The sequence below is a fragment of the Sphaeramia orbicularis genome, chromosome 12 (genome assembly GCF_902148855.1).
Source record: "Sphaeramia orbicularis chromosome 12, fSphaOr1.1, whole genome shotgun sequence".
Lineage (NCBI taxonomy): Eukaryota > Metazoa > Chordata > Actinopteri > Kurtiformes > Apogonidae > Sphaeramia > Sphaeramia orbicularis.
Genome location: NC_043968.1, coordinates 19714726 through 19730915, shown reverse-complemented (window position 1 = coordinate 19730915; position 16190 = coordinate 19714726). Strand labels below are relative to the sequence as shown.

Sequence of the window (16190 nt, the reverse complement as noted above, 5' to 3'; positions counted from 1 at the left end):
AGTGCTGGTAGGCATAATCCGTCGCTCATTCGTTTGTTTGTTGTGTTGCTTTTGCCGTCCACCATGGCGCTGCACCCCTGGTCACGTGATAACTGTGACGTTGGTGCAAAAGGTCAATAAACAAAATGAACTGCCTTACTCACTGTAATATTATTTATCATTATTGTTTTGTAGTCCATCTCCCTGTAGATAGATAGATAGATACTTTATTCATCCCATATGGAAGTTTACAATTGAACAATAATTCACTGTGTCCCGGTACTTTTGTTCATCCATTGTACTCCGTTTAGAAAGTGTCAAGTTAATCACATAAAAACTTTAGTTTTGTCGGTACATATTGTATTAATATGGTCAGTGTGGAGTCTGCAGCTCTGCGTGTCTGTACAGGAGCCAGAACTGTGCCACTTGAAAATGTAGTCAATAAATTGATGGGACTGGGTACTGATAGAGTGGTCGGTTACATAAGGAAACTCCCACTGGAGGCGTTTCTTCTAGGACATTACCGTCAATGCTTGGCTGTATTCCAATGCTTTCTGCCAGTGAATTTGGACATTATGATGTGTAGTGTGTCAGCCTGTACAAAGTATAAATCAGGGTCTGGTTCCAGAACCACACAAGCTCTGTCTGCTCAGATAAACTACTGAGTGGGTTTGCGTCCTCGGACTCACAGATACAGGTAAAGTTTTCTTAATACAAAACCATTACAGCTTGATAATGATACTAGCAGATGTTTAATATAAGCGTCAACAGGTTATTTATGTATTATTAAGTGAGAGTGAGCATGTGACATTTGTATCTTCTGTCTACTGTCCTCTGTGTTTTCCAACAGCAGTATGTTCCATCAGACTTTAACAGTACATGTTTACTGTCACACTGACCTAATAGTAATCTGTCTCTGGGCTCAAGTTGTAAACCATCATAATACTGAAATATCACTGAGCTCAATAAGAAATAGTGACATTGCACTTTATTTAGAGTCTGGTTTTGACCAACTCTATATATAAAGCGTCATGAGATAGCTTTTTTTTTGGTTGTGATTTGGCGCTATATAAATAAAATTTGATTGATTGAGTGATTTGATTGGTTTTCCCCTGTAAGTTGCTTTGGAAAAAAGCATCTGCCAAATGCATAAACATAAACATAAATATAAACATTTACTTATTTTAGTTATTTATCCTATTTCTTTGCTCTATTTATTATTATTGTGACTTCTAGTTTTTAAATTTTATGTTCTTCTCCTGGTTTTTTATCCCAGAGACTGTTTTTATCTTCTTGGAGTTTTTATTGTGTTTTATTGCATCTTGTTTTTATTTATTTGATCTTACTTATTTGTTTTATTCTTTTACTTATCAGCTGCTATACTGATGAATGGTGGATTACTGAGCACTGTCTGTCTTGCTTGGACGCTCGATCAAGTATCTGCCTTACAGGTTCAATGTATGTTTTTGATGTAATGCCAAAGCAATCACTGTCTGCAAAACAAATATACCCATGGGTATAAATAAAGTAACTTTGAACCTTGATATGTGGAGTGTGCATGAGGACACTCACTGTGTCACTGAGCCTCTACAAACTAGTGGACCCTGCTGAACATTTACACAAATAGAATAGAATAGAATAGAATAGAATAGAATAGAATAGAATAGAATAGAATAGAATAGAATAGAATAGAATAGATCTTTATTGTCACTGTCACAGAAACAATAAAAATCAGTTTAGCAGCTCAGTTCAATTTAGCAGCAAAACACTTATGCAAAAGGGACTGTGTAAGAAAAAAATAAGATAAAATTAAATATCACAGAGTATTAAAGAAAAAGTAGGACTGTGCAAAGGCTTCAGAACAAAATATTAATACACATCTGCTACTAAATTACTACTAGAACTTCTGAGATGAACAAAATATACAAAAAGAATATACAAAAGCTAACTCTATACTACAGATGAGAGATATGTACAACAAATAGGGTATATAAAGGTGGTAGTAGTAAGGTGCATGTGTTGGGGCTATTGCACTGAGGTAGGGTGAGTATTGCACTGTCCATTACTCTGGGGGTGGAGATTGTTCAGTTAACCGCTTGTGGGTAAAAACTGTGCTTGAGTCTGTTTGTCTTAGTCCTGAATGTCCTGAATCTCCTAGCTAACTCCACTAAATCATTGCATGATACTTGATGTATTCATATTAGTATGAGACTTTCTGCTATTATCATGTAAATACTCAGCTACACTGAAAATGTAGATCATCTTTCACACCTCTGCTTCATCTGCGTCTCTCTCTCCATGAGGTGCATAGCCTTCTACTTCCAGCTCAGCATGATCCCTCTTCCTGTTTTGCACTCAGTGAGCTGGTCTCAGCTGAGATGGATGAGTGGCTGGTATGTTAAAATGAAAACAATCCAGGGCTGCCAGCCTGATCCTCACCCTCCACTGAAACTTCTCTATATGCATGTAATCACATCGCTAATACGAGGCCTTTCTTTAAGTCTGTATTTTAGTCCATGAAGAAGTCTCCATCAGTCTAGGTAAAATGAAGGAAAGCATGAGAGATTGGTCATTAAGGAATTAAGTGTAGACAGTCTAAGAAAATATTAAGTTCTGTGGAATGTGATTTCTTTAAGAGCATTTCTGTGAGTGATACTGTAAAGAAGACTACTGGTTTGGAATATTACAATGTTAATTACTTGCTTTATAGATGAGTATTTGTGATTCCAGTGGGTCCTGATGTAAAAGGAAAAATGGATGTTTAGTCAGCGAAATATCAAACTGGAGACCTTCATTGTTCCTATAGCTGCCAACAATGATGCCAACAATTTTCACTGTTGCTTATTTGGAAAATCATTCTCATCATATTAGAACCGTTGGACAACCCATTAACAAAGTTCAGTTTCAGTTTATTGACCTTAAATAGAATCTATCTATCTATCTATCTATCTATCTATCTATCTATCTATCTATCTATCTATCTATCTATCTATCTATCTATCTATCTATCTATCTATCTATCTATCTATCTATCTATCTATCTATCATTGACAAATAAAGCTAAGTTCACTTTATTGAGATTCTGGAATAAACATTCAGATTTACCTTTTAATTTTCCAGTATTTATTGATGTTTTTAAAACCAAGTAATCAGAGGATCAATTCAAGAATTAAAATTTCAATGCTGTGTCATGTATACAAGCCGTTAGCTGCAGTGCATGTAAAGTTTTATAGACATAAGGCAAAAAGTCCATAATTTACTTTGAGCATATTGTAAATCAAGTGGTCTGTGATGACATGGTACCGATTAATTCCAGATTAAAAGACATATTTGAAAATGGGCAACAGTGATGGCAGTTATTTTGCCTTTAAAAGCCTTTAAGGAAAAGCAGTAAGCATTATGAGTTTCTTGTCTTAATGTTGCTGTCTCTCTACAGTTTCCTCCCAGCCTGGAAGTCGCCATAAAACATTGATGTGTTAGACTCCATGGACACAATGTCTTCACCCCGCTGCTTTCTGCTGCTGCTGTCCTGGAACCTGGTGGTTCTGCTGGTTCTGGTTCCTCCGGCTCAGTCCAGACCAGCCGCAGAGGACACAGACACTGGTAAGACACTAGTCAGGTTGTGTGTAATGTGTGCTTTTCCTTTTGCATGTCTTTCACTTTGCAGACACACGTGAAACTGACAGTTACTGGTTGTACTTGACTATTTTTAAGCGGTGTTGCTGTTGTTTGGGGCCTTTCCTCCTCTCTTTTGTCTGGGCTCTTTTATGTCTGGGACCAGTCGTGGTCATGCCATTTCAGACACTTCATTATATAAAAGGTTATAAAACTTTCCAATGAGAGAATTTCTTTAATGGGAAAGTGACTTTTTCTAGGTTTGGCTGGTTTTGGCTTTGAAGCATCTGAAACTGGTTAAAGTAATTGTTCATGGTGTAACCGAGGCTTGGCTCTTAAGGTGCTGGTTATGGTCTGTATATCCTGTCCAGACACAGACTGCACAGTAACAGATGCACACAGTCTCAGAGCCGGGCATTACGGCCACTCACACTGGCTGTGGGTAATCAAGTCAACACAAACACAAGCATTAACTTCCACAAAACATTCACTTTCTGAATACCTCCTGCAAGTATTTGCACCAAGTCTGAGTTTGTGCATATGCATATCTGTATGTGTGTATATACCTTTATGTGTGTGTGTGTGTGTGTGTGTGTGTGTGTTGTTTGTGCTCGAACCATCTGGATTCCAGCTGAGTGCAGGTCTATGTGATAGTGTTGTTTTTTGGCCTGTAAATTCTTGTTTTTCTCACAGACAAGAGCACATCAAATTTAGCCTCTCTGCTGCAGTCGTTTTTTCATAAACAAAGCCTGCTTTCAATTTCCCACCACATTCAGCTGAGGAGTTTTACCCTTTTGAAATCCAACCACTCTCCTGTTTCGGAGACAGGGGATAAGCCCAGTTAAACATGAAGTATTCCTGTTAGGCCTTCTGGACCTCCTGAACACAAAGACAATCATGATACTCAGAGGAAAATAAATTAGGTTATATATCGCCAGTTAGCAATGAAAAGCTTAAGCTTCAGTGTTTTATTTTATTTTATTTTATTTTATCCTTGTCTCTGTTTTGTACTATTACTATACTACTGTAAACACAGATGCTGGCAATCCTGCTATTTACCTTTGCCTTTCTCCTCATTAGTTTTGTCACCTCGGTGGACAGTGCCACATAAAATGAATAAGGTTGTTGCCGTTCCTGCCAGTAAGACTGTAAAGTTTCGATGCCAGGCGACAGGGAACCCCACTCCTTCTCTTCACTGGTACAAGAACGGAAAAGAGTTCAAGAAAGATCAAAGGATTGGAGGGTTTAAGGTGGGCAACTGTTCATAAAGAGAAACAAAGGTATTGCATCAGATATTTGACCATCTTTGTCATAATTTCCTCTAAACACCATCTTTTAGATCAGAGACCACATGTGGACTTTTATAATAGAGTCGGTGGTTCCATCTGATAAAGGTAACTACACCTGTGTGGTGGAGAATGAATACGGCAATAGAGTGTTCTATTGCGCATGCGTCGGCGTCAGTACCTGGCATATGATAGCTCTGCCTTGAAGGATCACTTTTACCAATTTTTAACCTGTTTTTACGGACATCTCTTACCTTTTTACCGTCTGAACTTTAGCTGTATATTCCTGGGCTTTTATAATTCAAGTGTTTTTAGTAATCGAGCGTCTGTATTTTACGATCGCCGAATAAGAAACCGGGTACACATTGGCGCCAAATTCACATCTGGAGAGCCTGGTCTCCCACTACCAGAGCTACAATGCCAACAACACCTCACGATGATAGTGAGCCTCTAAAAAGAGCGAATAAGAAAATAGCAGACCTGAAGGAAGATATCCATCGTCTGTCGGAGGAACTACGAAGAAAGGAGTCCCTCCTGTGCAGCTTCACGGCTCGTTTTCCTCGGCTGTCCGGCTTCATGGTTGCAGAGCACTCTAAAAAATTCGCAACAACATTGAGTGCAAGCCTTCAGGATACAATCCCTTGGGATCCTCTGACTTCCCGGCAGCCCTCCTGTTCAACCCCAAACCATGGGTCATCCTGGGCTGAGGTGGTGGTCCGCGGCCGCAACCGGAGCGCTGACGGTGCCGCTGTTCCCCCTCAGCTCAGCCTCTCCAACCGCTTTGCTGTCCTGCATGATGACAACCCGGCTCACCCAGCTGATCCTCCCGCTCCTCTCCAATCCACGGACCGGAACACTTCTCCGCCGCCGGCTCACGCCAATACATCCACACTGCCGGTGGTGGATACCACCTGTGGTGGCCGATCGGCTGAGGGTCCCACTGACAGGCCAACCCAACGTCCTTCCCAACGGACCACAACCTCCTCCATCCGGCACAGGACCCTGAAGGAGCCTGAGCTCCGACGCTCCGGTGGGCTTCCTCGTCCGGACAAGTCCGGTATTCCAGCCAGCCCGGCCCAATGTCCTCCTACACGGACCTCGACCTCCTCCACCCGGCGCAGGATCCTGAAGGAGGCCGTGCTCCGACACTCCGGTGGTCTTCCTCGTCCGGATAAGACCGGGAACCCTCCCTGTCCTGATGCCGTGAGCCTGCGTCACTCCCCTGCCGGACCACATAGTCCGACCGGCTCACCCACAAACCGTGAGTACCACTACTCCATGTCCCCTCGTCCTCTGTTTGGCCCCTTCACTTTGATGGTGGGTGACAGTATCATCAGACACATTGGCTTCGCCAACTCCATCACACGCTGTTTTCCTGGAGCCACAGCCGCACACATACTGGACAAACTACCGGACCTATTACCGACACTTCCATCCTCCGTAAAACGCATTATAGTTCACGTTGGCTGCAACGACACAGCTCGGACAAAAACTGATTTTAAGACCCTTTTTAGTTTCCTGCAGAGCTGTGGCAGGTCAGTTTTGATCAGTGGTCCTCTACCAACACTGTCTCGCAGCGCGGAGTGTTTCAGTAGACTGCTCAGCCTGAACACCTGGCTCCAGCTGACCTGCCGCACTTATGACTTTGGTTTTATCCACAATTTTAACCTCTTCTGGAACCGCCCCTCCTTCTACAGGGCCGATGGCGTCCACCCAAACAAACTGGGCAGCTCTATACTAGCTGGAAATATTCAGTACACTTTACACTCTGCCCCACATGACTGACTGTTTACACCACACACCCCTACACCTGTGTTTCCCCCCTCACCCACTAAAACAGCTCACAGCTCCCCCCTTTGGTCACACAGCACACTCCCTGCAATACCACACCCTCCCAGTCACATCCCGGTTTGGACAACACACAGACTCCTCAGACACCCACCAGAAGTACCCCGCTCAATGGACCCAGACAACCTCATCACTCTCACAGTCACTAACTCCGAAGCAACCACTCCCCCAACCAATAACTCATCTGCAACCTTCAGTATGGCACTTTTAAATGTCCGCTCTCTTTCAAATAAGCCTTTTATTGTTAATGACTTGATTTTAGATCATCGGATTGATTGTTTATTCTTAACAGAGACATGGCTGAGCACGGACGCACCAGCAGTTCTCACCGAGGCCTCCCCACCAAATTTTAACTTTGTATTTTCTATTAGAAAGGGCAAGAAAGGTGGTGGTACTGCCTCAATTGCCTCCGATGCACTTTTGACCAAGCAAATTTCATTTGATCAGTACCCCACCTTCGAGCACCATGCCTTTGTTTTTAATAACCCTGTAATTATCTGTGTCACTGTTTATAGACCACCAAAATAGTGCGCAGCTTTTATTGATGAGTTTTCAGAGTTTTTATCAATAATCCATGCCTCTTACAATATGATTTAAATTTCCGATGATTTTAATTTGCACACTGATAATGAGTCCGATTGTCTAAATATTTTATGAACTTACTGAATTCCATGGACTTTACCCAACACGTCATGCAGCCGACTCACAACAGGGGACACACTCTGGACCTTGTCATTAGCCATGGCCTGTCCACGAGTGTGTCCTCTGTTGTTGATTTGGCTGTATCTGACCACTACTGTGTGTTTTTTAACATCACCGGTTTTAACATAAGGGAGACCTCGGTGAGGACTGTGAGGAGGCGCTGTCTGACTCCTGAAGTGGCTGCAAATTTTATTGAAGTTTTACAAAAATACCCTCCAGTTCCTTTATCTGCATCCTGTGATTTTATTGTTGAAAATTTTAATAACAAACTTAAGTCAAGCCTCAATTCTGTAGCTCCACTGGTTACAAAAAAGGTGAAAATAAAGCCTGCACCTCCATGGAGAAATGAGGAAACACGAACGTTGAAAAGAAAATGCAGGACGGCGGAAAGAAAATGGAGGAAGAACAAAATAACAATAAACCATCAGTTATTCTTGGAACAACTTCAGATTTACAACAAGGCAGTCAGACAAGCCAGAAACACATACTTTGCCAATATAATTTCCTCACACAAAAATAGTCCAAAACTCCTTTTCTCCATCATTGATCATTTAATTAATCCAGATATCGCCAGACACTCTGCTACAACTGACTCCTTGTGTGAAAGTTTTGCAGACCACTTTAGGAGCAAAATTGATTTTATCAGATCTAGTATTTTACCTGTTCAGGAAACCATTTTTAATAAGACTGATGGTCTACTTTTACCTGATGAAACACTGGACAGTTTTGCCCTGATTGATGCTCAGACACTTGGTAGAGTTTTCTCCCAAGTAAACCCAACCAACTGCCTTTTAGACCCAATTCCCACATCGCTTTTTAAGTTATTTTATGGATCCTTTGAAAGGGAACTTTTAAACATTGTTAATTGCTCTCTTCAGACGGGCACCTTTCCCACTGCCTTTAAAACGGCAGTGGTGAGGCCCCTTCTGAAGAAGCGCAACCTGGACCCTGACAATTTTAATAACTACAGACCCATATCCAACTTACCTTTTTTAAGCAAAATTACAGAGAAAGTTGTTTTCAATCAATTGAACAACTTTTTAAATAAAAATACCATTTTAGAAAAATATCAGTCTGGTTTTAGGATTAATCACAGTACAGAGACAGCTCTTTTAAAGATAGTCAATGATCTCAGGTGCAACTTGGACTCACACAAGATCTCAGTCCTGGTGCTGCTGGATCTGAGCGCTGCTTTTGACACAGTAGAACACCCAATTCTTTTAAATAGACTGAGACACCTGGTGGGCCTCTCTGGTACTGTTTTTAACTGGTTTCAATCCTATCTCACAGACAGGAAATTTTTGGTAAGTATGGATACATGCTCTTCAGCGATCCATGAAATTAGATGTGGTGTGCCCCAAGGATCAATCTTAGGCCCCATACTTTTTAATTTATATATGCTTCCACTTGGGGATATCATCAGGAGACATGGCATCAACTTTCATAGCTATGCTGATGATACACAGCTGTATATTGCCATGTCTCCTGAAGACACTCGGCCAGTTGATGTCCTTTTTAACTGTATTTTAAATATTAAAACCTGGATGGCAGAAAATTTCTTACAGCTCAACCAGGGCAAAACTGAAGTTTTAGTTATTGGTCCTGAGGCTATGAGAGAGAAATACTTACCAAAATTACAAGCATACTCTTTCAACCCATCTGTACAAGTAAAAAACCTGGGCGTTATCTTTGACTCTGAGCTCACTTTCATCCCACATATTAAATCTATTGTAAAAACAGGTTTTTACCATCTTAAGAACATAGCCAGAGTTCGTCTAGTTCTCTCTCGAGCCAACACGGAGATGCTGATGCATGCTTTTATTTCCAGTAGGATTGACTACTGTAATGCCCTGCTTTCTGGTCTTCCCAAAGATAGAATCTCACAACTGCAACTTCTTCAAAATTCAGCCGCTCGAGTGCTGACGAAGACCAGAAGGCGGGCTCACATTACACCGGTTTTAAAATCACTGCATTGGCTCCCCGTGTGTTTCAGGATTGATTTTAAGGTCCTTTTAATAGTCTTTAAATGTCGTAATGGTCTTGCGCCTTCGTATCTTTTAGACTTGCTTTTACCCTATGAACCCTCGCGGACCCTGAGGTCCTCTGGCACTGGCCTTTTAACAGTTCCAAAAGCCAACACAAAAACTCATGGCGAGGCAGCTTTTCAGCATTATGCTCCTCGCCTCTGGAACAGCCTGCCAGGGAACCTCAGGGCCGCAGAGAATGTAGAAATTTTTAAAACGAGGCTCAAGACCCACCTTTTTAATTTGGCTTTTAACTGATGCTTCTGTTTTATCTACTCAAAGGTTTTATAGTTATATTTAATATATATATCTTAAGATTCTTTTAACCAGTGCTTCTGTTTTATCATTTTAATGTTTAATATTTTTATTATTTTCATATATGTCTTAAATTTAGCTTCTTTTAATCAGTTCTTTTATTATCTTCTTAATGTTTCTTATTCTCTGGTGTTTCATCAGAGGGAGCCCTCCATGCTGGGGGGTGGCTGTGGACTCCGGGGGCTGTGGCGCCTTCTCTCACTGAGGTCCGCTCCTTTCTGGTGGGTGTGGGGCCCCAGTTGGCCCTCTCCCACTGGTTGGGATGCGGGGCTGTGTTGCTGGTGCCTGGTTGCCGGGGTCGGCGGCTGCCTCCTGGTGAAGATGTTTCCCTGAGACAGCGCCTCCTCTTTTACTTTCTTTTACTTTTATATTTTTGTTCTGGTCTACCCGTGCTCAGCCAGTCTTCTTAAGTATGTGTGAGCTTGTGGGTTTGCATACATATGTGTATGTGTGTGTACGGGTGAGTGGGTGGGTGTGGGTGGGGGGCGGTACTGATTTTTAAACTGATAGGTAAAGCACTTTGTGCTACATTTTTTAATGTATGAAAAGTGCTATATAAATAAAGATTATACTCAATATTATTATTATTACGGGCGGCTCACACACACCTACCTGCTGGATGTAGTTGGTAAGAGAGATTATTAATTGTAATTGTGTTTTTAACTTGTCTCTTTTTGTAAAGCACTGTGAATTGCCCTGTGTATGAATTGTGCTGTACAGACACATTTGCTTTGCCTTATCTGGACTTTGTTGTATAGTTGCCTTGTCTGTGTTGGAGCTGACTTACAGTTATGACAACTGTCTGTTTCAGAGCGTTCTCCTCACAGACCCATTATACAGGCAGGTCTTCCAGCAAACCAAACTGCAGTTATTGGAAGTGATGTGGAGTTTGTGTGTCGAGTGTACGGTGACCCACAGCCTCACATCCAGTGGCTCAAACTTATCTCTGTCAATGGCAGCAGAGTGGGACCAGATGGACTCCCATATGTTCGTGTTCTAAAGGTACGTATTGCCATGCTTATAGTAAGTGTGTATCCATTGTAAGCTTTACTTGCAGTAGGTGTGACCCTCTAGGCTGCGTAAACCTGGATGCATTTATGTTTCACAGAGTAAAACCACATCTGTGATGGAACTGAAATCATGATTTATGACACTCAGCAAGTGTGTTTGTTGTGTCTAACATGTAGACAAATCTGCATTTATTATTAATGTTCCCCTTCCAGTTTGAAAATGTGACTGTTGCTTGTGATGAGGTGAGAACAGGGTAGAATTGCATTAGTTTTATATCAATGCTACAATGATCATGTGAAGCCCCTGCAGTAATACATTTGTGGAGGTATAGAGGCAGTGCTGCTGTTTCATATTTTCAATACACAAATTACCAACACTGTTATCTCTGATTGGTGTTATTTTTCATCTGCCTTTGTTTTTCAGACTTCTACTTTGAACACAACAGAAAACAAAATGATGGTTTTGACTCTGACGAATGTAACTCTGGATGATGCTGGAGAGTACGTATGTTTGACAGGAAATGCTGTTGGATTCACTCATAGAAGTGCATGGCTCACAGTGGTTCATGGTAAGTTGAGGAAGAATCATAAACTAGATTTTCCTGTAGCCTTGAGATGTGACCACCACTGTCATTATTGTTTTTTTCATCTACTGATCTACTGTTGTTGTCAATACTCTACCACTTCCACTGCGTCAGCCAACAACCCACTCAGATATGAATTCACATGCTGAGTCACGGTCACGTTTATTACACTGACATCATTGGCACATGAACATCTGTCTGCCATGTATCACCCATAATGGTAGCTACTTTGTAATTATGATCACATGATCATTACTGGAAAAACACACACTGTAAAAATAACAAGGCTATCCATTGGTGACCACCAGGAAGAGATTCCTTAGAAGTTTTTCCTTACTTGAACCAAGGACACAGGGAGTCCTACACTGTACAGACTTAAAAAGCTTTGAGGGTCATTTCAGTCTGCTTTTGTCAAGTTTTTTCTGTTATTAGTCTTATTTATTTTGATGTTAATTTGATTTTATTTGAATACTATTGTTGAACTGTTATTTGCAGTGATAAATGTCTTGTCCATTAAAGGGGTTATACAACGCGTAGTGTTAATATTCTCACCAGTAGGGGGAAGTTGCGTACCAGAACACACTTAGATTACCAAAACCACCAATAATTCAAAGATATTTAACCTTTATTTAACCAGGAAGTCCCTTGACATGAAATCTCTTTTGTGAGGGAGAGCTGAAGCTATGTATCCACAGACTCACTGAACTAAGTATAAAGCTCATTATTTAGACACATTTGTATCACGGTATCGTTCAGGTTATTCTCATAAAAAATTTTTAACAGTTCATCAAAATAACGCTGTTTTTTTTAATCTTCATGTGCTGCGTTAGCTGATAGTTTACATTATAGCTCTGTTAGCTTAGCTCTGTTTTTTTACAGAAAACTGCCACAGTAAAACCACAAATCGGCTCGGTTTTCTGTGCGGTTTGTCTTATCAATAGCTGAACTAAAGATTTGTTTGGAATCCAAACAAGGTCCAAACTGTCACAGTTTAATCTGAACCGTGGATTGACAAACGGTAAATTTAGCCAAGATAATAACATCACATAATAGCTTTACACATTCATAAGCCTCATAATCAAACTCACCCGTGTAGAGGAAACACTGTGATTTCAGCATCAAACTACATTATTTTTATTTGAAGCAACAGTTGTAGATTTTATCACTTTTTTCTCAAAAAGTTGTTTCTTAGGGGTTCTCATCTGGAGCTATGCAATTTGAATGAAATACCCAAAATACAAGTAATTATTTCTCCGACTGTGGAATGCATGATATTTCCAGTGTGTGAAGGAACCACAGAAACTCTCTAGAACCACACTAGATTAAATGATGCTAAGAAGAACCCATCAATCATGAGTATTCAAGAAGTACCTCCATATAAAATAATTAATTAAATTAATATATATATATATATACATATCCTTTTGGTTAAAGCGCAAAGAGAGAGAGAGGAGCAAAGAAACACTTAACATATACACTGGTCTACAGTTTTGTAGAAATGATCTGCCTCAAAGATTAACTGTGCTAAATGTTATGTATTTTAATCAGATTAATTGGAAAACAAATGACCAAAGTGCTGGTTTGCTGATGTTTGACGGTATATGATAACGTGTTATTCCACATATATATTGGTTTATGTACATTTATACAAGAGATTTATACATGTTCCACAGATAGAACCTGTAAAATGAATGTAGTGTCATGTGCAGACAGTGTTTTGAAGTAGATCTGGTAGCTCTGAGACTAATATTTCTCTGGAGTTAAACCCATTCTCTTGTATATGTATATGTATATGTATATGTATATGTATATGTATATGTTGAGGCGCTGCTGTATCAAAAGGGAGGATTGTCTTTCACCAGAAATTAGGGTTAGGGTATATTTCTTTTATGATTCCAATCCATTCCTCTTTTACTGTGGATCAGCATTTAAATGACTTTTATCAGATTTGATGGTTTAGTCACAGAGTTTCCCCTACCCAAAAAATGTTATGCTTTTCTTTCACAAATGTGGGAATGATGGTCCAAAATTGTGTTAAAATGTACAAAACTGTGAAATTTCTCTTGCCTGACCAGCCAGCACTCTGGGTGCTCAGCACCCCTAAACCTCTGATCCTACAGTCGCCCCTGGCTTCAAGAACTAAATGTTCACTTGCTGCCTAATATATTCAACCCATTTGACTGTCATGTGTCATTGTAACAAAATAGCCAACATCATTACCTTTTTACTAGTCAATGGTCATGATGTTATGGCAGATCAGTGTGTTTTGTTCCTTTTCCTTTTTTTAAATGGAGTTTCCTCCTGTTAAGAAACAACCAATCATAGCACCCACTACAAGTAAATTTACATCAGCACAGGAAATGGTCAGTATTGAACCTTTAAGGCTAAAATAGAGATTTGTTCAAACTAAACTTACACAACTAGGAACAGACAAGGTGAATAGTTCAGCATTGAATGCAACACATGATCTAAGTCCCATAAGTGAGGATTCATTTCAGACCTGTAGACACTTTACATCTATGCAATGGACAATCACTGACAGCAGCAGGTATTAAAAGTATACAGATGGAGTTTTATATTGGACATTTGTTTGCCTGAGCTCTGTGTGCGGGTGTTTTCACAGCTATATCCTTTATGTGGGTGTACATGTGTATTTACATGCCTGTGTGTGTGTGTGTGTGTGTGTGTGTGTGTGTGTGTGTGTGTGTGTGTGTGTGTGTGTGTGTGTGTGCGTGTGTGTGTATGGGATGTGGCTTTTGAGCTGAATGAGGAAACGCTCTCTTCTGGCCAAATAAAGCTGCCCATGTAAACTCCACATTCCAAAGTTTGTGGTGTGTCTGTCTTAAACTCTCTCTCTCTCTCTCTCTCTCTCTCTCTCTCTCTCTCTCTCTCTCTCTCTCTCTCTCTCTCTCTCTCTCTCTTTTAGAAACGAAGAAGCCAACATGTGTGTGTGTTTCCTGAGAAGACTTTCAAAGATGCACAACACACTTTTTTGAGCATTTCCTGACTACTTTCTGCTTAGTGTTGTAAAATTGGATAGGTAGGCCTCCATGCAGCATCATTAATCTGCTTTATAGATGTTAATTCACAAGAGTTTCATACTTAATTGTATTTAGATTGGTTACAGAGAATATAAGACTTTACAATGAACACTGATATGTTTATTACAAAATTAAAGATACACGTAACAGCTGTAGGAAAAAAACGATGAATCATGATATGTCTTCTATCTTAGAGCATGTTAGAAAGTATGAATGTGAGACAGGGGGATAGGGATGGAGTCTTCAGGGTGGGACAGCCATCCTCCTGTCCCACCCAGCCAAAACCTCCAACCAGCGCCACAACAATCTCCCTGTGGTTACAGCTTGATTGACTTTAGGAGGACCTTTGGGGAATCAGACAAACATACATGCATTCACATTTTAAGCAGAGGTGTAACTGTAGGAGACCACACAGAGCTTCATCAGGTCAAAGGCTAAAATGCATTTTCCATTTGATCTGAAGTACATATGTTAAACTGTAAAATTAAAATTCACACATGTGCAGCATCACCATGCATTATCATACTGCCCAGCGCTGAACCCTGACTCTGTCATTAGTGTGGATCTCAGCAGGGTTGCACAACTCACCAAAATTACACACTTTCCTCACTGAAGGCTTTGAGGATGTTGCTGTGCTTAGAGTCAATCAGACACTGACAGAGATACAAAGAAGGACAGAGAGGAGGTGAATGAAGCCAGAGCTCAGACAGCTGGTTCTGGCCTTCGAGGTCATGTCAGCTCTAATTTGCATAAGTAGTGTTTGGGCTTACCATAACTGAAGTGGAAAAAGCTTAGATGATACATTGCAGCACACCACAGAATGTCCAAGACGGAGTAGGAAAGAGAGAGAAACAGGACTGAGCTGTGTTGAAGGAGGAATCTGATGAGAAGGGCACCTGTGTTCACTCCTGAACACTGTAGGAGTTATGGGAGAGTCTTGATGGTAAATTTGGTGTTGAGGAATGTACTGTTTTTTCATTGGCCTGGCACATCCTGGCTGGGCTCTGCTCTGGTCTGTCCAGGGTTGAAGGGTTTGGCTCTGGCTCCAGGTTTGGGTGGGTCCACGCTGTGTGGTTTAACAGGGTCAGTAGTTAGTACTGGGCAGGGGCTGGGGCTGCTGTGGCTTTGGCATCAAAGTCACAGAGCCATCTGCTGTATGTGCATCTAGGGAACGTCCAAAATAATATCTGAACAGATCTGTGCTCTGCTCTGGGAAACTGGAGAACTGATCAACTACATACAGGGAAAGTATATCAATTACTTTTATTTGATTTTAAAAGCATTCTTATTTTCGTCTATTTGCAGTATCTTCATCTTTGCACCTGCGCACGTTTATATGCATGTGAATGTTCATACTTATGCAGGTTGTATGACTGTATCATAAGACTGATTATTGAAAACCACTTGTTGCCAGAAAATGCAAATGGCAATCAGGTCTGTTCATCATTCATAAACTAATAAAGGTTCAAGATTGAAAATCCTTTATTGTCATTTATCATGTGACAAAAAAATGAAATTACGATCCATAGGATAGACAGTGAAGGTGACATTTTGAAAAAAGAACCACACTCATTTAAAACAGAAAACAAGATGGAAAAACAGTAATGGCAAAGGGTCCCGCGATGAACTGGTGACATGTCCAGGGTGTACCCCGCCTTGGCCCATAAGTAGCTTGGATAGGCTCCAGTGACCCTTGTGACCGTAGTGAGGATAAGGCGGGGACAGATAATGAATGATTGAAAGAAGGCAAAGGTAGTGTAATCTACATCTACATCTACAGTCTAAA

The 16190-nt window shown here is 40.7% G+C and overlaps 1 protein-coding gene across 1 annotated transcript; it reads left to right on the top strand.

Moving 5' to 3' along the window:
• The first annotated feature begins 405 nt into the window (after positions 1 to 405).
• LOC115430113 (fibroblast growth factor receptor 1-A-like) lies at positions 406 to 15885 on the top strand. The gene is made up of 8 exons (XM_030150008.1): positions 406 to 676; positions 3416 to 3582; positions 4675 to 4844; positions 4934 to 5017; positions 10358 to 10397; positions 10581 to 10771; positions 11204 to 11348; positions 14290 to 15885. The coding sequence occupies exons 2-8, from the start codon at positions 3465 to 3467 to the stop codon at positions 14322 to 14324; spliced, it is 783 nt and encodes a 260-aa protein (XP_030005868.1). The 5' UTR covers positions 406 to 676; positions 3416 to 3464; the 3' UTR covers positions 14325 to 15885.
• The last annotated feature ends 305 nt before the right edge of the window (positions 15886 to 16190 follow it).